The sequence below is a fragment of the Apodemus sylvaticus genome, chromosome 16 (assembly GCF_947179515.1).
Source record: "Apodemus sylvaticus chromosome 16, mApoSyl1.1, whole genome shotgun sequence".
In the NCBI taxonomy this organism is placed as follows: Eukaryota; Metazoa; Chordata; class Mammalia; order Rodentia; family Muridae; genus Apodemus; species Apodemus sylvaticus.
This window is the reverse complement of record NC_067487.1, coordinates 38,429,111-38,450,949: the sequence shown is the minus strand read 5'-3', so window position 1 is coordinate 38,450,949 and position 21,839 is coordinate 38,429,111. Positions and strand designations below refer to the sequence as shown.

The following is a 21,839-nucleotide window of genomic DNA, read 5'->3' as shown; positions in this document are numbered from 1 at the left end:
TCCCCAAAGCACCCATACACTGAAAGCTAGCCACAAAACATAGCACGGTGTCATCAATGATCTTTGTCTATTGCCTCTACAGACTTTGGCCATAATTAAGGCCCATGGCCCCACCGTGAGCCTGCTGCTGCATCGGGAAGACTTTTGTGAATTCGCGCTGGGCCAAATATCCTGGCTCCTCATCCAGTACCGTGACAAGGAGAATGACTTCTACATCACACAGGTGAGAGGAGGGGCTCCATTTGAAACTTTTCCACGGACACCAAGTTTCAAAAAAGCTTAGGGACCTCAAACACCTGTTCAGTAGCTCCCTTTATCCACCCACTGGAGCAGAGCAGAGCGAGCTCACCACAACTGCTGACGGAAACTGCAAAGAGGAGCAGGGAGCTGTCACTCCGAGCTGGGGACATCAGAATCACTATGAAAACTCTCGTAACTGAGGCACAATTGGGTTTGTTCTTCTCGTAAAATGTACTCATTGGCCTTTATCTCCTGTGTGGCTGCCTCACTGGCAACAGTCCACTAACCCATGAGCGCTTCCGTTTTAGAGTCTAAAGCAGATCCTCACTGCCGCCGTCCTCTATGACACGGTCCTCCCGAAGAACCTGAGGAGGTCGATCCTCGCCAGTCTGCTGCACCAGGTAGGAAGTTCGTGCCGTCGGATCTCTTTGTTCGGTTCACATGATTTCTCGCCTTTTTGACCTCTGCTTCCTCTCCGATTGTCGTTGTCCCTCCCCATTCAGACCTGCAAAGTTCCAGAACCTCCAATAAAGGAAAACAAACTTGAAGCGTCAAGCTGTTTCCTCATTCTAGGTATGACCCAGCATCCAGAGTGCCAATAGAGAGGGCTCAAAGTGACAAAGATGGGAGAGAGTCCTGTCACTGGAACTGCTTCCACACATAACAGAATGTTCCTTAAGCTCGCAGCAGTCTCTGCCCGCCCTTCTCCCCCAGAGGATCGCAGGAGGGGTGGCATGGGTGGTATGTCATGCCAGGCTACCCAGGACAAGGTGATTCTGGGTAGCGAATATTATATGCTACCAATCAGAAGATTTTTCTGGGAAACCAGCATGAATTTCTCACCCTATAGATAGGACATTGCTTTTCCTTTGAGTATATCAGACGCTGCGACATTTTCAAGTCCTAAATCGTGGCTTGGTTCTTCATCTCATTCTTGGTCATTCCTTTAATTGCCAAGAACTTTTAAAAAAAATTCTCTCTCCTCTTTCTCCTCTTTTTCTTTTTTCTCTCTCTCTCTCTCTCTCTCTCTCTCTCTCTCTCTCTCTCTCTCTCTCTCTCTCTCTCTCTCTCTGTTTTACTTTTGCATTACCATACATCTCCTTCCTATCATCTTTTAAACACCTGGCACAGATTACAAAGGAGATGCAAAAGTCCCTGTATCAGCACATTTGAAAATAGGCTTTGGATGCCTCCGAGAGTCCACCTCCTCCAGATCTTTCTTACTTCATTACATATCTATTATGTTTTTAAGTATTTTTTGACATTTTTATTGGATATTTCATTTATTTACATTTCAAATGCTATCCCCTTTTCCAGGTTTCCCCTTAGGAAACTCCCATCCCCTCCACCCTCCCCCTGCTTCTATGACAGTGCTTCCCTACCCACCCCCATACCCACTCACTCCCACCTCACCTCCCCTACACTGGGGCATCAAGCTTTCAGAGGGCCAAGGGCCTCTCCTCCCATCCTCTGCTATATATGCACCTGGGGCCATGGGTCCCTCCATGTGTACTCTTTGGTTGGTGGTTGAGTTCCTGGGAGCTCAGGGGAGTCTAGTTAGCTGGTGTTGTTGTTCTTCCTATGGGGTTACAAACCCCTTCAGCTCCTTCAGTCCTTTTTCTAACCCTCAATTGGGGACCCCATGCTCAGTCCAATGTTTGGCTGTGAGCATCCGCCTTTGTATTTGTTAGGCTCTAGCTGAGTCTCTCAGAAGACAGCTATAACAGGCTCCTGTCGGCAAGCACTTCTTGTCATCAGCAATAGTGTCTGGGTTTGGTCTCTGTATATGGGATGGATCCCCAGGTGGGGCAGTTTCTCAATGGCCTTTCCTTCAGTCTCTGCTCCATACTTTGTCCCTGTATTTCCTTTAGACATGAGCCATTCTGGGTTAAAAGTTTGGAGATGAGTGGGTGGCCCCATCCCTCAACCAGGGGCCTTGCCTAACCTCTGGATATGGTCTCTACAGGTTCTTCCTCCCGTTTGTTGGGTATTTCAGCTGATCTCATCCCTGTTGGGTCCTGGAAGCCTCTTGCTCCCTGGCATCTGGGACTTTGTGGCTAGCTAGCCCCAGTTCCCCATCCCCCATTGCTACATACCTCTGTTCAACTTTCTGACCCTCTGCCTATCATCCCCATCTCATCCCATACCTGATCCTACCCCTCCGTCTTCTCTCCCTCCTTTCTTCCTCCCAAGTCCCTCCCATCTCTACCTCCTGTATTTTGCTCCCCCTCCCCGGAAGTACTGGAGCACCCACACTTTGGTCTTCCTTTTTCTTGAGCTTCACATGCTCTATGAGTTGTATCGTGGGTATCCCCGAGCTTTCTGCCTAATACCCACTTATCAGTGAGTACATACCATACAGGTTTGAATTACCCGTAATGGGAGTGAAAGATGATTTTGAGGCACTGTGGGTGCTGGGAATCAAGCCATGGCCCTTTAGATGAGCAATCAGTGCGGTTGACTGCTGAGCATTCTCTCCAGCCCTCCCTGTCCTCTCCCAGCTCCTCTGATGATGGGCATGCTTCTTCTCTGTACGTCTGACTCGCTAGTTCACTTTACTCTGACCACTTCTAACTCAAAGTGCCCTCCACCCACCACCACCACCACCACCACCACCCCCGATCCAGGCATTCCATTGCTCTGCCCTGTCGCCCTCTAACTTCCCAGCTGGTGAGGCATCGGTCCAGTCTCTGCCTTCATCTTCATTGAGCTTGCCACGCCCATTCATATGCCCCTTTTCTTTTTTTTTTTTTTTATGTCTGATATAAGATTAAGATTCTTCTTCTTTTTTTATTTTCTATATTCTTTGTTTACATTATAAAAGCTTTCTCCTTTCCCAGTCCCCCCCCCATATGTCCCATAAGTCCTCTTCTCTCCATCCATTCTCCTATCTTTCCCCCCTCCCTTTTCTCTGTCCTGGTACTCCCCTACAATGCTGGATCAAGCCTTTCCAGGATTAGGGCCCTCTTCTTCCTTCTTAGTTCCTCGGAATTAGTAGGCCTTCTACTAGCCTTCTCTAGATTGTCATTCCAAAGTTCCTAACTTCCATATGAGGCTAAATACACAGGCTGGAGGAGTGTAGCCCAAGCTCTCTAAGTATCTAAGAAAACAAACTGCTCAGCTAGTTCTATACTACTACTTACAGAAGAACTATGGATGCCCGGAAGTCACAACTCCAACCAACCACAGCGTGGCCCTGACAACCCTCAAGAGGAAATTCCTGTCCTCTCACTCACAACAAGTACCTTACCTAAGAAGAAAATGAGTCCCTCCATACGTTACATGCACATATTAAATGATGTAATGTATAATTAGCATGTGCTAATACGAATCTTTTGAAGGTATCCTTTCAAGCTTGGTATTTCTAAACCTGCAGCTCATGCCAACCCTGTAGACCTGCTGGATTTTTTTGATGAACAAATAAGAAGTACCAATGAGGCTGTTCGAACAGGAATCTTAACTCTGTTACGATCAACCATCAATGCTGAGGGTAAGCATTAAAGATGAAGCCAGAATAGTTCATCAGCAAGACAGTAGCAGAGGCCCATGGCCCCCAAACCCTCTGCTACATCTTCTGTGTGAGGTCACATACAGGAAAAACTGTCTAATTGGTCTTCTGTAACCTCCCCTGTCTAAGGAGGCATTTTCAGTTATTTTCCTGCTTTTGTGAAATTTACAATTGCATTTCATTGAGAAAGATAAAGAAATTTGAAGAGTTACATTTAAAAAATTAGAAGACCCAGTGGGAGCTCAGAGTCCCCAATGGAGGAGTTAGAGAAAGGACGGAAGGAGCTGAAGGGGTTCAACCCCATAGGAAGAACAACAATATCAACCAAGCAGACGCCCCCCCTCCAGAGTTCCCACGGACTAAGATATCGACCAAGGAGTACACATAGCCCCAGCTGCATATGTAGCAGAGGATTGCCGTGTCAGGCATCAATGGGAGGAGAGGTCCATGATCCTATGAAGGTTCGATAGATGCCCCAGTGTAGGGGAATCGAGGGTGGGAGGTGGGAGTGGGGTGGGTGGAGGAATACCCTCCTAGAAGCAGGGGAGGGAGATGGAATAGGGGGTTTAGAAGACAGATGGGAGGCAGGGAAACCGGGAAAGGGGATAACATTTGAAATGTAAATAAAGAAAATATCCAATTTAAAAAAAAAAGGAAGGAAGACTCAGCAGTTTTGGTGAAGGGGTATAGAATTCTCTGCATTTAGAACAGAATAGAATGTAATGAGTCATTATATCACATTATGTTCAAAAATTACATTTTCATAATAGTGAACATATTTTTCATTAATATTTTTTAATTCTAATTGTCCACTGTATTATTTTTTCTTATTTGGTACAGTAAAAAAAATAATGATATACTATTAAATGATTGATATCCTGAATTCAGTAAAATGTGAGAATTCAATTTTTTTCATAACATGGTAGGTTTAAAAGTCTAGTTGTTTAAGAATCCGCTGGTAACAATACAAAATAGCCTTAAATTTTACAGCCTGAGCATGGAGTATTCAGTGCATGCTGTCATTTAACCTGTGATGGAAGAAGCAGATGTAACAGAAAACTAAAAGGGTAATTGGCGTGGTTAATGATTAGAAGATAAAAGAGATAGAAGACGGAGTAGCATATAATGTTAACAAGCAGAGCCTTTGAATTGTGGGCTTCAGTTCTATATGTTTTTCACTAATTCAAGATCATACTGTATTCCTACTGTGTCTGACCTCAGTTTCTCCTTTTGATTTTCAGAGCCCAAGTTTAGGAATCATACAACTTCAATCGAAAAGACAGTCAAACTTGTCATGGGTGACCTCAGTGTAAAAGTAAGAATGTTAACTGGCACTTCTGTTTGGTTGGTGGTGGCTTTAGGAATGATTAAAATTATTCTAGTTCTTTGAGGATTTAGTGTGAAACTTTTTTTTATAAATTGCTCAGTGGTCATTGTCATTTTTTAAAAGAACTCGACCTCAAAAGATAAATTACATTCTAATTTACATGCAGCTCCAAGGCTTCCTAGTGGAATAAAAGACGTTTCCCCGCCCACGTCTGTGATGCTCTTCAAATAGGTTTTCCTAGGTTACTTACAAAGATGATATGTGCTGAAGAAATTGCTCAGGGAGAAAATACACCTGCTGCTAAGCATGATAACCCGGGTACCCACATGCTAGAAGGAAAGACTCATTCCGGCAAGTTGTCTGCTTATCTCCACCCACATGAGTGCTGTAGAATACATGCACATGCACATGCACACACAAAATAAATAGAAATTTCATTAAAAAGATGACTACCAAAATGTGAGCTGAGCAAGAACAACAAGAGACGGGCTGACCATGAGCAGAGGAAAGGATGGAAACAACTATGAATACTGAAGAACGAATCTTCCCTGGGGAAGAGCACTGGCTATCAATACCAAATGGTCAGCCCTGAAAACATACATAGTAAAGAAACACTATACACACAGAGCGTTTTGTATATACATATTTAAAAAATCTATTATATATACATGGATATGTGTGTGTGTGTGTGTGTGTGTGTGTGTGTGTGTGTGTGTGTGTGTGATAACAATAAAAAAAGGGAGACAAGTATGAAACAGAACATGGACAGATATATGACAGGGTTCAGACAGAATGGGTAAATGATATAATTGCATTATAATTTCAAAAATAAATATTTCTTAAAATGATAGTGCACCTTCTTCCCAAAAATAAGCTATGGGTCTTTTTCTTAGCATAGATATCCTAGTTTTCAACCTGAGGCCATCAAGATTAAGTCTTAGAAGAGATTGCCTGATGTTTCCTGCCTCCTATTATTCAAATTTTTCATGTTAGAAAAATTATAATAAGAAAAAATGAATAATTATTTTAATTTTCATGTGAAATAGTAGTTTGGAACTCATGAAAAGAACGAATTTCTACCTAAGAGATACTGTAATAAATCATGATTGGGTAAAAATGTATATTTTTTTTAAGTTCCCAACTCTGGGCAGCTCTGAAGTTGACAGGCATGTGGAAGGGCCACCCTCTCCTCCGTGAAGCATAAATCATTTCAGTTGTATTACTCTTCTCTCAGGTACGGCTGTCCACTCTTCTTCTCATCCAAACCATGTGTGAAAAAGGATACATCGAAGCTCGAGAAGGCTGGCCCTTGATTGATTACATCTTCTCCCAGTTTGCCATGTCCAACAGGAACTTGGTATGAGCAAGCTACAGTTTTGATTGTAATAGTCCTTCAAGTGCAGTTGACTCAATGAGCCAGAAAGAAAACAATGGCGCCCAAGTACAACCTTCTGTCTTACCACTTCTATTATTTCTCTGACCCCCTGGTTTTCTCAGGTTGCTTTCCCTTTCACTGATGTCACTTCTCACTTAAAACAAATACACACTAGGATAAGTCAGTTTTCTCTGAGAAAGCAACATACCCTCTAAGGGCCTCAGATGAGGGATGCTAAAACAATTTAAATGGCTTTGAACATAAATACATATACGACAGTCGTGACTTTATTTGAGTCATAATCGCAATAATACCTTGAGCTGGGCAACTTCTAAACAATATTTAAGATTCTGTGTCTAATGAGAGGTGCTTCCTCCCACACAGTGCCCTTTCAGTGTGATGCAGAGACTGACTGATTCTTAGGTTGCTTCTAAAAAACTCCCATTCGATCACATGCCTACAACCTAACCGCCATTGGAGCACCACCATTATTTATACCATCACTTTGAGGTCTAAGATTTCAACATTTGAATCTGTAACAGAAAAAAAAACATTCAGGCCATAGCAACTGAGACTAGCTTTCTGTCAAGGAAGGTGTGTGAGAGCTCAAGCCATTTTAGGAAGATGGTCACATGTGAAATTAGAATCCATTCCACTGGCAAACAGTGATTTACATTTTCTTCCCTAGAGAAAATAGTAAAAAGCCTCAGGGACAGAGAAAAAGGACAGCACCCAAGAGAGCCTTAGAACCCTTCTTTTGGTGTTTTAGCCAGTCGTGTATCTTCTAGCCCATTTCTCCAATGGCGACGAGATTGGTATCAGGGATCCAGATGGGTGTATTCCATGAGTCGTTAGGCTGTCCAGCGTTTAAAAACACACCAAAGTAAGGTTAAAGGAAATTGTTTAAAATTTTTTAAAGGAGAAACCAATTAAATCTAACTCCCAAGAAGATGAAAATGGGGAAAAATCTGTTCAAGAAACAAGTCTTGAGATCTTAAAATCCCTGGATCCACTGGTGATTGGGATGCCCCAGGTAAGGGACTTTCTTTTGTTTTTTGGTTTTGGTTTTTGTTTTTGTTTTTCAATAATTTACTTTTTTAAATTCACTTTACATCCTGATTGCAGCCCTACCTCCTTCTCCTTCCAGTCTCACCCTTACAAATCCCTCCCCCACCCCATGACTTCACTTCAGAGAAGGGGGAGCCATCTTTGGGTACCACCCCACCCTGAAACATCTAATCCCAGTAGGACTTAGCACATCCTCTACCACTCCAAGTAGGAGAAGGGAATCCAATGGCAGGAAATAGAATCTGAGACAGCCCCTACTCAATAAGGGACTTTTATTACCACTTAAGTTACTGTGATCACCTGTCTAAGGTCCTGCTCACTTGGGGTTAAAGGCATGAGTTCACACAAGGTATAGCCTTAGCTTTTCTGATACTCTGTAAGAATTGCAATTTGATGCTCAGTACACAGCTGAGAGATGATTCTCAAAGCCAGATAATTAAGGCAATGGATATGGGTTATTTATGTGTAGAGAGTACATTTCAGTTCATGGGAATTCTAATATATTACTTCTCTTCTTATCTTAACCTACCTAGAAATAGTGTAAAGAAGAAAGAGCAGTTTTAATGTACCCAGGCTCAGGGATCGTGGGAGACAAAGTTAATCTAAACTGCAAAGCAATGATTCTAAGAAACTATTTTTCTTGAGCAAAACAAATTTCGATGACTCAAAATCACTGTTACATCCACGATGCAATCGATATGGTCTTCTGCCCCACCCCTCCCCCATTGTAGCAGATCTGAGTCTTCATCTAGGCTACTATATAGTTCTTGAGTTATTTGGAATATTTATTTCAAAAGCATATTTTGAAGCTATAAACCTAATAAATCAGCATATCAGAGTCTACATCGGAAAAAGTACCAGTATTTCTGGTACACAATAAAGTTTTAAACTTGATTCTTATCAAGGAATCAGTAAAGTAGAAGAAAAAAAGAATTCCCAGGATTCTTGACATTTTAGGATTCCTTGATTAAACGTCAAAGAACCTGGCATATTGAACTCTTGCCTCGTGGATGGTGAACAAACGAAAATGTTAATCAAAGGCTAAATACAGAAAAGAATCCGTGTGGGGACCTCATGGAATGGCACACGGGTGGCCTAAGAGAAAGAAACTGTCTATCGGGCCAGATGCCAGATATAGGAGCCATCCAGCAGCACCCAAAAGAGAGGGTTCTAAAACAAAGGGGGGGGGGCCATAAGAGGATATTAGGAAGTATGGGAAATGAGAAGCAACCCTTTCCATGTTTTCTACAGGTGCTGTGGCCTCGAATCCTGACTTACGTGGTACCTGAGGAATACACAGGAACACTGGACTACCTGCTCAACATCATCCGAATTCTGATTATGGCAGAAGAGAAGAAGAAGCGAGATATCCAAGAGTCAACCGCACTTGTCATCTCTACAGGAGCTGGTTCGTACATCCATACATAAAGCAAAACACTTCTGTCTTGAGAGACTTCATTCCAGAATGGCTACCAAGCACACTTTAAGCTCACACCCGACCCCGGTATGAATGTCCCCGGGCCCCCCCTGCGGTGATGATGAAAATTGCTTTCTCTTTCTAGTGAAACTTCCTTCACCCCAGCAGCTGCTGGCACGACTTCTGGTGAGTGACAAAGAACCAAGATGGAATAAATTTAAGCTGATAATGCAGACAGTTCAGGTTAAAATAAAATCCTGAGAAAAAAATTGCCGAAACACTCTCAAAGAGACACTGAGAGGAAATGATTCTCTCCTACACTGATGGCATTTATGAAAACTTACTACTGACAATATAAACCTCTCACTCTGAAACTCTTACCAAACTTAATTATTTAAAAATAAACGTGGGACGCAGATTCAGATCCAAGATGAGCCCCCCAAAATTAAAATTAAAATAAATGTATACTGAGTCTCACGTGTAAGTACCATCAATCAAATCCCTTATCCCAAGCAGGTCAGGAAGCAGGAGCTGATGCAGAGGCCATGGAGGAATATTTCTTCCTGGCTTGCTTCCCCTGGCTTCCCCTCAGTTTGCTTTCTCATAGAACCCAAGACTACCATCCCAGAGAGAACACCACCCACAAGGGACCCTCCCCACTTGATCAGCAATTGAGAAAATGCCCCACCCCACAGCTGGATCTCATGGAGGCACTTCCCCAACTGAAGCTCCTTTCTCTGTGATAACTCCAACCTGTGTCAAGCTGACACACAAAACCAGCCAGAACAATGAGTAAATCCAAATATTGATTATTTCCTTTAACTTTTCTGTTCCTTGTTTCCATGTATTTTTTTTCACCTTTATCCTCAGGCCAAAGAAAGAAAGAAAAAAGGAAGGAAAAAGAACAGAGAAATGAAAGAATAGTCTAAATATTAACTTCATCCTTGAGTAAGAAGAGACTTAGCTTCTTTGATTAAAAAAAAAAAAGAGCATCTGATTTAGGGATGAGAGGAAAGTGTGAGGACAAAGCAAAAGCAGGCCTAGTATACACATTCTCACTCGCTCATTTCCTGCTCTGCCTTGTAGGTGATCTCTATACTGGCCAGTTTAGGGCAGTTGTGTGGGGCCGGTGCAATAGGTCTTCTGAAGATAATGCCTGAGATAATCCATCCTAAACTGGTAGAGATGTGGAAAACACGCATGCCTGCACTCCTGCAGCCTCTGGAAGGTATGAGAGAATGTGGCTGTATCTTTATGTTAGGAGGCAAGACCACAGAGAAATGCCCCATTTATCTGTAACCCCATAAGGCAAGACTACTTATCTTAGGCAATGAAGGCAATGACCTTGATGGGAAAGGTAGTCAGCCCTGTTTTGTTTGACTTGACTCCTTACCATCTAGATCATGGGTCAGGGTGGCAGCTCTCTGGGAACTTTTCTTTTTGCTCTGATTTCTTTCCCTCATACAGAAACATTGTGCAGGCTTGGATTACCCTGTGAGCCTGCTGTATTACTGCCCTGTGTACCCTCACCAAACATGCCTAGGCTAACAAGTTCCCAGTTAGTCATAACCTGTTGCCAGTGTGTAAGTCCATTATGCATATCTTGTGCATAATTGTTCTACAGGATATTTTATGTATATATGTGTGTGTAGTGTGCATTGCAATATTATGTTAAATGTAAGATCTGCCTATGGGTGATGGAACCAACCACTCAAGTGTCATGCCAATGAATACACCAAATAAACTTTGAACAGTAGGAAAAAAAAAAAAGAAAAGAAACATTTTTCTTTTCTATTACCTAAGAGTAGCTGCTTGCTGATGCATGCCTCTGATTCTCATAATTGAGATGTGGAAACAATCTTATTCAAAGTCATTCTCAGATACACAGTGAAGTTTGAGGCCAGGTTGGGCTATATGATTAAAAAAAGGGGGGGGGGGGCGGGTGATGTTTTGGTGGCTAAAGGCATTTGCCACCAAGCCTGACAGTCTGTGTTGGGTCTCTGGCGCCTGCATGGTAGAAGATAAACAGTCCCTGAAAGTTGCCCTCTGACCTCCATATATGTGTTCAAGAGTATGCATTGGAAGGTTGGGGGGGACATGCACACACACACACACACACACACACACACACACACGTTAAAGCTTTCCAAAACAAACTAAAATAGCATTAATGTTAAAATATGCATAACAAAATGTGTTTATTTCAGCCATTAATTCTGAAAATAACAAAAATAGATATTAATAGATTAAGGACACTGTCTATTTGACAAGAGATTTAAAGTTGCCAACACAGTAAATTTCATCTCAAAACACTCATCCTGAACTAAGAGAAAGCTTGGGTTGGAACACCCTTATCCACTAGATGTTGAGTCAGGGAGAATTGAAGTTGACTGATTTGAAGTTACTACATCATTTTCATCTCTAGGAAATAATGCCAGCGTCGTGCTTTGGGAAACCATGCTGTTACAGGTAAGGGTGGGTCCTAACTTACTGATGCGTAGCAGGTAAGGAGGGATCCTCAAGAACTATTGATGATGGACAGCGAATCACCTCATTATCCCTCTTCTTATTAACAGCAAAAGAATGCATTGTAAAGAGGAAGAAGCATCTTGACTTGGGAAAATGACTAGCATGTTCACGATCCTCTCTTAAATCTTCTTTAAGACATAATGAAAACAGTATTTGTTCTTCAGTTTGACTGTGTTAAAGAGTATGTTATGATGATTGTATACTTAGTATCTTTCTCTTTCTTAAATCTTGACTTTACAAGGAATTTTATCCCCTTCATTTGTAATTCACCAAAGACAGATTAATGTGAATCCCATTTCTGTGCTCCAAAATGAAATTCTTTCTTTCTGCCTGTTTCTTGTTATCCTCACCCACCCCTAGTTTCTAAAACCCAAAGGCCCCTGCTGTATCCTTTCTCCAGAAAACAGTCTCCTCTGTGACCAAGAAACTCCTTGGACTTCTAAATCTAAACATTGCTTCAGGGAATGTCAAATTGCAGGCATGAGAGGGCAGGAGTTTTCCATCTCAGGAATCCACAGGCAGTAGAGAACCTCAGAGACAGGGAGGGGGTTTTGTTTGTTTTTTGTTTTGTTTTGTTTTTCTTTTTGCTTGGTATGGAAGATTTCCCATCATAATCTGTCTGCCTAAGAATTTCCTGTGGCTTCTTGAGTATGCCACTTTCCAGGCTAGCAAAATAACTCAGCAGATCAGAGAGCTTGTTCCCAAGACTGACAACCCGGAGTTGCATCACCATTCCTCTATGGAGGAAGAAGAGGACCAACTCCTACAAATGGCCTTTGCACCTCTACACATGAACCAATAAGTAAATGTTGGTTTGGGTTTTTTTTTTTAATTGCAAAAGTGTTAGTTTTCAATGACCCCTCCATGTTACTTCCTCTGCCTCCTTTCAATGCTTCTTCCAAAATCAACATTTGTTTCTGTTGGACAAAAATGATGCACTGGGAGATCGGAAAGTGATAGCCCTGCTCAGCCTGTCCTCGGTTCTTACAGTCCTACTTTGCTTATATTCCTCCTTCCTGTCTCAAAATCCCCACCATGCATTTACCAGCTACTGTTTTTAAAATAGCTTTTGTGATGAGGAATTTCTTTTTTTTTCCTAGCAGGAAGCCTCCAGAACAGTTTCTTTCCTTCTTCCAGTCTTGAGTGTGCAGCTAATCTTTTTTTTTCAAAGCCGTGTAACATATGTTCTTCCCTCAAAGTTCCAAGACTATTCCATTTCTTTTCTTTAAAAGGCCCACTAGCTGAGCTCTGGTTTTAAAAGTGCGTACAATCTTTCCACGGGCCTTTGACACTAAGTGTTCTTTTCTAAGCTTAGAGAAGAGAGAATATAAAAGAAATAATATGTTTTAAAAATCCTAACAGATTTTTGTCCTCCAATGAGACAAAAAAATCCTTTTAAGACATCATCCCATGAAGCAATACAAGGATTCAAGAGTCTCCTCTCTGATTCTTTTTGGGAACATCTGGTAAGATCAAGAAGATCCACTTAGAAAAGGGCAAGTTGGTAGAAATGCACCTGTGCCTCTGTTTGGTTCTTAAAGACATTTCATTCCCTCTCTGAAAACTCTTTCTCTCTCTCTCTTGCTCTCATATTTCATAGGCAATAAGACACACAAACATTGACTAATGGAGTTTTTCCAACTCTATCAAAACTTGGAAAATGTTAACTGAAATTTGCTTCTGATTGTATTCTATTTTAATCTTTGTATAAGTTTTGTTTAAGAGAGGAAACGAAGGTACTTATGTAATTTCGACATCTGTGTATTTTTGTCTTAATGGGAATTCAGAGCATATCAGAAAGTTGTTTTAAAAATAAATGAAGGGAAAGGTTCCAAGATAACAAGTTACTTAATGAGAAAGGAATGGTCCCAATTATATATACACTTATACTTTAGAAAGTGAGAGAAGTAATAGGAAAATCCCCAAAATAGTCAAACTCACATCTACCTTTCACTTCCTGCAACAGTTGCTCAAGGAATCTTTATGGAAAATCAGTGATGTGGCCTGGACCAGCCAACTGAGTCGGGACTTCAGCCTACAAATGGACAGTTACTCCAACACCTCTATGGAGAAGGTTGGTTTCTCAACAAAGGGACTTTGGAATCCACCTTATGATCTAAAATGGCTGCTCAAACCTCCATCTTGTCTTGTCTACAACTAAAAGGAGAAAGGAATGATTAGAGAAGGAGTTCCCTTAAGTCCCTTGCTGAGTGTTGAGTACTCTCTTCTCTTCACCCAACATGTAGACCAACATGCTTACAGGTGCCCATGCATCTTTAAGGACTATTGGCATACAATAGGTATGCACTTGCCTATAATCCAGGAATCTCCTCTAAAGAAGGAATAATGGACACAGGAAGGTAAATCTCAGAACAGGTTAAATGCCTGTCTGTGCTTTGATTTCTGTTATGCCATTGTCACAAGCTGGGCAACCAGACACAGCACTAAAATTCAGCAAGGTTAGTGGCAAGAGGTTTTTCAAAATCTAGTTCTTGTGTTCAATTGTATCATGCCCATAGCCCATTCTAATTGGGATTTTAATCTGTGGGTCGGCTGAGTCCTCCTAATGTAGACTGGAGAAAACTATTTAAATCTCTGAATCCTCAGAGTACTTCATGATTTGGTATATATCAAGGGTCTCAACAGGTGCAGAAGCAGAGCCCTAAGCAAAGCAACCAGTACAACATGTGTGGGTATAAAAGCCATGGCCCCTATCTACCCCAGTTCTACTGCCTTAGTGGAGATGACTCTTGGTATGAAGAAGTTAAAGGAGGAGATGGAAGGCATTACGTTAAGGAGCTGGCCGAGAACAATCATATTTTAGAAAGCTTTGGGTCTTTAACAATGAATGGTGGCCTCTGCAATGTGGACTGTCTTTACTTCCAAGGGAGTCTGGGAAGTTCTAGTTTTCACAAGAAGATAACACTGGGGCACGAAATGAACACCTTTGTGAATGGCATTCTTATTTCTACAATTCAGTACTTGACGAGGTCATGTAAATATGAACAGTGTGGAAATATGTATACAGATATATAGATATGAATTTTGGCTGCTGTAAGTAACTAAGACAGATTGACCTCAGTGAACTGTAGAAGAAAGCCATGACCAGCCGATGCTTTGGGGTGCTCTCCCTAATTCTTCACATGAGGCTAGAGAAATCTATTGCTTGTTGCCTAAAGAAAGTATTTTTTGAATTGGCATCCTCAAAATTTTGAAAGGACTGATAGTTAACACAGTTGTAAATGGAAGACACAGAGCTTTGTGATGGGAACCAAACCATGGTTTTACTAAGGTCAGTTCCTCTGACAAAGATGAAGTGGCATTATTTCATTTGGCGAGGTGCCCAAATCTCAGTTTTCCTCATATGTTTAATTTCAGGTAAATTATTGAGCAAAAACTTTAAAGTGAATTCTTTGTTTAAACTGTCCATTTTTCCTTTGGCCATGAATGTGTAATTGTCATTCAGATCCTAGTATCATTTCAATTTTCTTAAGATGTATATTTCTGTACTTTAATTCTACTATTTCATGAAAAATTCTGCTTACTATTCATGAAAAAAATAAATTTCTCAATTTTTTTAAAAAAGCAGCTTTGATCATGGTCCTTATTGGGTTAAAATCATTGATAAATTTCAGTTTTCTATAAAGATATTTCTTAAGTTTTACAATTTCTAAGACCAAATTCAACAGTCAATTATCATCACTATTAAACTTCAATTCTTCTATATAATCGTCAAAATTCTTTGCCCTAATTCACTCTGACTTAGTTCAGAGTACCAGCTCTCCAGACTGTCCCACAAAGCCTGCAGATGCAATTAAGACTTTGTGAGCAGCAATACTACAGAGCAATAGTGTTAAAAACTGCATGGTATTGGTACAGTGACAGGCAGGAGGATCAATGGAACAGGATTGAAGATCCAGAAATGAACCCACACACCTATGGCCACTTGATCCTCCACAAAGAGGATGAAAACATCCAATGGAAAAAAGATAGCCTTTTCAACAAATGGTGCTGGTTCAACTGGAGGTCAGCATGCAGAAGAATGCGAATTGATCCATCCTTGTCTCCTTGTACTAAGCTCAAATCCAAATGGATCAAGGACCTCCACATAAAGCCAGACACTCTGAAGCTAATAGAAAAGAAACTGGGGAAGACCCTTGAGGACATCAGTACAGGGAGAAAGTTTCTGAACAGAACACCAATAGCGTATCCTCTAAGAGCAAGAATTGACCAATGGGACCTCACAAAATTACAAAGTTTCTGTAAGGCAAAGGACACCATCAAGAGGACAGATCGGCAACCAACAAATTGGGAAAAGATCTTCACCAATCCTACATCAGATAGAGGGCTAATATCCAATATATATAAAGAACTCAAGAAGTTAGACTCCAGAAAACCGAACAACCCTATTAAAAAATGGGGTACAGAGTTAAACAAAGAATTCTCACCTGAAGAACTTCGGATGGCGGAGAAGCATCTTAAAAAATGCTCAACTTCATTAGTCATTAGGGAAATGCAAATCAAAACAACCCTAAGATTTCATCTTACACCAGTCAGAATGGCTAAGATTAAAAATTCAGGAGACAGCAGGTGTTGGAGAGGGTGCGGAGAAAGAGGAACACTCCTCCACTGCTGGTGGGGTTGCAAATTGGTACAACCACTCTGGAAAGCAGTCTGGCGGTTCCTCCGAAAACTGGGCACCTCACTTCCAGAAGATCCTGCTATACCACTCCTGGGCATATACCCAGAGGATTCCCCACCATGTAATAAGGATACATGCTCTACTATGTTCATAGCAGCCCTATTTATAATTGCCAGATGCTGGAAAGAACCCAGGTATCCCTCAACAGAAGAGTGGATACAAAAAATGTGGTATATCTACACAATGGAGTACTATTCAGCCATTAGGAACAATGAATTCATGAAATTCTTAGGCAAATGGATGGAGCTAGAGAACATCATACTAAGTGAGGTAACCCAGACTCAAAAGGTGAATCATGGTATGCACTCACTAATAAGTGGTTATTAACCTAGAAAACTGGAATACCCAAAACATAATCCACATATCAAATGAGATACAAGAAGAAAGCAGGAGTGGTCCCTGGTTCTGGAAAGACTCAGTGAAACAGTATTTGGCAAAACCAGAACGGGGAACTGGGAAGGGGTGGGAGGGAGGACAGGGGAAGAGAAGGGGGCTTACGGGACTTTCGGGGAGTGGGGGGGGCTAGAAAAGGGGAAATCATTTGAAATGTAAATAAATTATATCGAATAAAAAAAAAAAAGACTTTGTGAGCAGGCTGGAGAGACAGCTCAGGGGTTACGAGCACCAAGAGCTCTCCCAAAGGCCCTGAGTTCAAATCCCAGCAACCACATGATGGCTCACAACCATCTGTAATGAGATATGATGCCCTCTTCTGATGTGTCTGAAGACAGCTATAGTGTACATATATATAATAAATAAATAAATTTTCTTAAAAAAAAGACTTTGTGAACAAGCCTTCTCTACAAAGCAAGTTCCAGGACTGCCAGGGCTATTAAACAGAAGAACCCTGTCTTGAGGGGAGGGAGACTTTATAAGCAGTGCCTAGTCTTCATCACATAGACTGGCCTTGTGTTCTTAAGGTCCTATCACTCATCCAGGACTTTCCAAACCTACAACACTGCTCCAAGATAATAATCCTCTGAAGAGGCAGGCCAGTTTTGAGGGGGGGGAGTTAAAAAATATGGCTCTACTCTGTAGTTGAAGCTAACCCAGAACTTCCTGGCAATCCTCTTACCTCGGGTTCCTAAGTGCTCAGATAATAGACATGAGCGACCGTGCCTGGAGAGACAACAATTTAAGCAGTGAACTCTCTCAGCTGGTCCATCCTTACACTGAAAACAAGTAAAGGTATACCAGTTAGTCTTTGCTGTGTAACAAGCTACCACTAATTGTCTGAAATACAGCCACTCAACTCATTCTACAGTCCTGTACTTTTGACAGTTGTCTCAGAACTGAACCTGGCTGGGTTCACCTTTCAGTCTTCCTAGTTGGGCTTGCAGCATAAACTAGAGTTTGATGCACCCATCACAGTCTTAGTTACGACAGCTTGTTTCTAGTCCATGTAGTCTCAGTCTCACTTCTAACTGGTTAGCTTATGCTTGACCTCATATGGTAATAACATGTGAGGTCTTCCTTGGCCACAGGAGTGAAAGAGAGTTAAAAATTCCAGCATGGAGGAGAGAGGTATCCAGAAGCTCCATCCCTGGCTGCGAGCTACTCTCAGATATCTGCTGAGAAAGGGCAATGAATTTTTCTTTGGTTGGGGTTGGAGGAAGCCATTGGTAGGTTACCCACACCCCAGTGGAGGGCACCCATACACACTTTCATATGGGCAGCACTAGATTTAATGGGATGGGAAGTAGATGGGAGATAGGTTAGAGGGGGACAAGAAGAGCTGGAAGGGGGAGTGAGAATGGATGTGACCAAGAGACATTGCATATATGTATAAGTTTTCAAAAAGAAGATATAGAGAAAATGAAACTGTTAGGAAAAGGTTCAGAAGGTATGCAGGAAGCTCCAGTGAAGACAGAGCCTGAAGGAAATGTTCTCAAGAAGAGAGTATATAAGAGAGAGAGAGAGAGAGAGAGAGAGAGAGAGAGAGAGAGAAAATGTGAGGTATGCAGATATTAAGCACTTGTAAGTTAAGGCCTCATGGTATTTGGGTTTTTTTATTTCCTTTTCTTATGATGACTTCAACTCCTCCCCTTTCCTAAATTTTTGAATTCTCCTGTTCATCTTTTGTCTTCCAGAAATTTCTTTGGAAAGCTTTGGGAACAACCTTAGCATCCTGCCAAGACAAAGATTTTGTGAGCTCACAGATCAATGAGTTCCTGGTTACTCCCAGCCTACTGGGAGACCAAAGACAGGTGGGAATCCCTTTTAAGTTCCATCTTAGAGTACTAGCTTTTAATCCTAACCACAAAACCACGGGACAATCCTGGTATATCTTATTAACCAGAATTATTCACTAGTACCATTACTAGTACCAGTATTTGTTGTGGGAAATATTAAAAAATAAACTCGCCAACTCTCCGAGGTGCTGCCCCACACGCCTGTGGTCCTGCCAGCCCTCCAACTCTCCAGCCACGCAGAACCACAGGGCTCCCACGGGACCATCTCTCCAACGTTCCTCTCGCTACCACACAATGCCCATGCACCCCACAGTCAGTCAGCTCAACACTGAATTACCCAGTAGAAAAGTGACTCTTAAAGCTTAATTAACCAATCAGATTTATATATCAATAATATCACAATTTGCAAGATGCCAATACAATAACTTCAGAGCCAATTGATAATGGTAAAAGCTTTATCCCAATATTTCTAACCTTGTGAAATCATAGCTACCTGTGGCTGGAAAACATCATGCAGGTACAGGTCAGCAGCTGTCTTCCTTCCTCTTGCTACCCTGAGATTGTCCTCTCTCCTCAGCTCTTAACTTCGCCTCTGTTTTCCCTGTCCAATCACAGGCCTCCCACTGCCCTAATGTGAAGGGACAGAGAAAATCCTGCAACAGGTATTATTCACAAAATTTAAAAGAATTTCTTCCCAGGAGAAAAATGTTTCCCTGTTTAAATGTCAATACCTCACTTCTTTTTGTCAAGTGTGTAAAAATACTGAAAAATGCATTTCAAATATTGTTGCTCTGTGATGTTCCTTGCCTCTGGTTTCTTGGAATATAACGATGACCACCAAGATCATTAAATTTTCAAACTGAGAGTGACCTCAATGGCCGTCTACAAAGACTATGAGCATAAACTTAAGAGATACAAGGAAGCATTTTTACTCACTCTCTACATAGCCTAGGGTATGCCACGGTGGTGAGAGGTGTACCTGTTAGAAATTGCTAGTAGGAAAATCTTGTACTATGTTGTTAATATCGCTCCCCAGAAATTCTGTGATGCTTGTGTTGCTTTCTCTCACAGTAAATAGGAGAAACCACGAATCCTCATTGAGTGTATAAGACTACTTCTGTACCACTGTTCTCTCTTGTCAGCTCTTGTTACCAGAAATCTCTCTAAGTGATGTTTCTTTATATATATATTCTATATTCTTTGTTTACAATCCAAAAGCTTTCCCCTTTCCCAGTTCACCCCTCCCCATATGTCCCATAAGTCCTCTTCTCTCCATCCATTCTCCTGTCTTTCCCCCTCCCTTTTCTCTGTCCTGGTACTCCCCTACAATGCTGGATCAAGTCTTTCCAGGATTAGGGCCCTCTTCTTCTTCATGGGAATCATTTGATATGCTAATTGTATCTTCAGTATTCAGAGCTTCAGAGCTAATTAATATCCACTTATCAATGATTGCATTCCATGAGTATTCTTTTGTGATTGTGTTACCTCGCTAGGATGATATTTTCCAGTTCCATCCATTTGCCTAAAAAAATTCATGAATTCATTGTTTTTAATTGCTGAATAGTACTCCATTGTGTATATATACCACATTTTCTGTATCCATTCCTCCATTGAGGGATATCTGGGTTCTTTCCAGCTTCTGGCTATTATAAATAAGGCTGCTATGAACATAGTGGAGCATGTGTCCTTATTGCATGCTGGGGAATCCTCTGGGTATATGCCCAGGAGAGGTATAGCAGGGTCCTCCAGAAGTGTCATGTCAAGTTTCCTTAGGAACCGCCAGACTGATTTCCATAGTGGTTGTACCATCTTACAATCCCACCAGCAGTGGAGGAGTGTTCCTCTTTCTCCACATCCTCGCCAACACCTGCTGTCTCCTCAGTTTTTAACCTTAGGAATTCTGACTGGTGTGAGGTGAAATCTCAGGGATGTTTTGATTTGCATTTCCCTAATGGCTAATGATGTTGAGCATTTCTTAAGGTGCTTCTTGGCCATCCGAATTTCTTCAGGTGCAAATTCTTTGTTTAGGTCTGTACCCCGTTTTTTAATAAGGTTATTTGGTTCCCTGGGGTCTAACTTCTTGAGTCCTTTGTATATATTAGGTATTAGCCCTCTATCAGATCTAGGATTGGTGAAGATGTTTTCCCAATTTGTTACTTTGCCCATCATCCTGTCCCTTTTCATTCAGCTATAGACTAGGAAGCAATGTAACTTTGTGTCCAGTGTAAGCATCCATTAAGGCTCTCATTCAAGCTCTTGGAATTTCAAGAGTAAACTATAAGAAAGTATGCCATTCCTCTGAGCTTTCCAGAAACCTTGTTTATTTTCCTTGAAGTTAGTGAGTGTCACATTAATTTCAGCCAGTTAGGGATGCCATGTATGTGAGTTACATGCAGACATATGACATGGTGAGACCAAGGCCTTCTGTGCACCTACCAAACATGATTAGCAATCAAGTAACACTAGACTGCCAACCTCCCTGCTGTGTGGCTTGGTTCCTCCAAGGTCAAACTGAGGAGAAATGAACGCATACACAACACAGAGTGCACAGTTGGGCATGAACTTTACTGAGCCTTTTCAGACGGGAGGGAAACTTGCGGGAAATGGAGAAAGAAAACTAAACAACAGCTTTAAGACATCTAAGGATTTGAGGGCCCTACCAAGGTTGAACCCTTCTCCAAGGTTGAGCTTTCTCCTATGTTCTGGAGCAGCTCAGTGCTGAATAAACTAAGAGGCCATGTGTTCAGGAACTGGTTTTCGGTGGGCTAAAAATGGCAGGTGAATTGGATGAGGAGAGGCACAGTATTATGGGGCAAGCATACAAACAGTCTACAAGATCCAAAGGAATGTGTATCTTAGGGTGGTGACTAAGACCACAGACTGTCAAAGAAGTGTGCCAACTGCCTGCCACTGATAGGAGCCTGTGTCTCTGAACTAAAAATAGGGCCATAGTTGGCCAAATTAAATGTGACATCAAACCATGACATCTACCATCAATGAATCATGACAAGATTCTTGTCAGAATCATAAGGAAGCTTTTATGGTGACATCAACAGTGGGCAATAAAGTAGGAGGACCTGTATAATTAGGATACGATACCACCAGATCCCAGCAACCAGCCCTCAAGAATTAAGGTACCTCAGATATGAGGTTGTTTCAATAGAATATTGACTCTACAAATTTTTTCAATAAGCATTACTGATAATAATATATTACCTATTTCAAAATGCCTAAAAGGGTTTAGGCATATGTATGCAACTGTAGGTATTTAGAACAACAAATATGATATTCAGTATGACTGAAACATTCCACAGAATAGAATATGTATCAGAGCTTCATACTGTACCATTTAAATATATATATTTCTTATTTGTCAGTTGGGAATAAAAGTTAAAAACGTTTAGTGGTGCATCCAAATTCTTGAGGATTACTATAGACCTCAGGGTGCACTGACCTTGATGCGCACTCCCTCAGCTTTCTT

General features: G+C 41.5%; 1 protein-coding gene across 1 annotated transcript in view; it reads left to right on the top strand.

Moving 5' to 3' along the window:
- Mroh2b (maestro heat like repeat family member 2B) overlaps positions 1 to 21,839 on the top strand; it is a 64,723-nt gene that overhangs the window by 9,460 nt on the left and 33,424 nt on the right. The window contains exons 7-19 of the mRNA XM_052159680.1: positions 83 to 223; positions 549 to 641; positions 744 to 813; positions 3,617 to 3,730; positions 4,990 to 5,063; positions 6,310 to 6,432; positions 7,370 to 7,483; positions 8,770 to 8,926; positions 9,081 to 9,121; positions 10,022 to 10,163; positions 11,361 to 11,404; positions 13,431 to 13,538; positions 18,257 to 18,373. Coding sequence (XP_052015640.1) covers positions 83 to 223; positions 549 to 641; positions 744 to 813; positions 3,617 to 3,730; positions 4,990 to 5,063; positions 6,310 to 6,432; positions 7,370 to 7,483; positions 8,770 to 8,926; positions 9,081 to 9,121; positions 10,022 to 10,163; positions 11,361 to 11,404; positions 13,431 to 13,538; positions 18,257 to 18,373 — 1,338 coding nt within the window. The remainder of the gene's footprint in view (positions 1 to 82; positions 224 to 548; positions 642 to 743; positions 814 to 3,616; positions 3,731 to 4,989; positions 5,064 to 6,309; positions 6,433 to 7,369; positions 7,484 to 8,769; positions 8,927 to 9,080; positions 9,122 to 10,021; positions 10,164 to 11,360; positions 11,405 to 13,430; positions 13,539 to 18,256; positions 18,374 to 21,839) is intronic.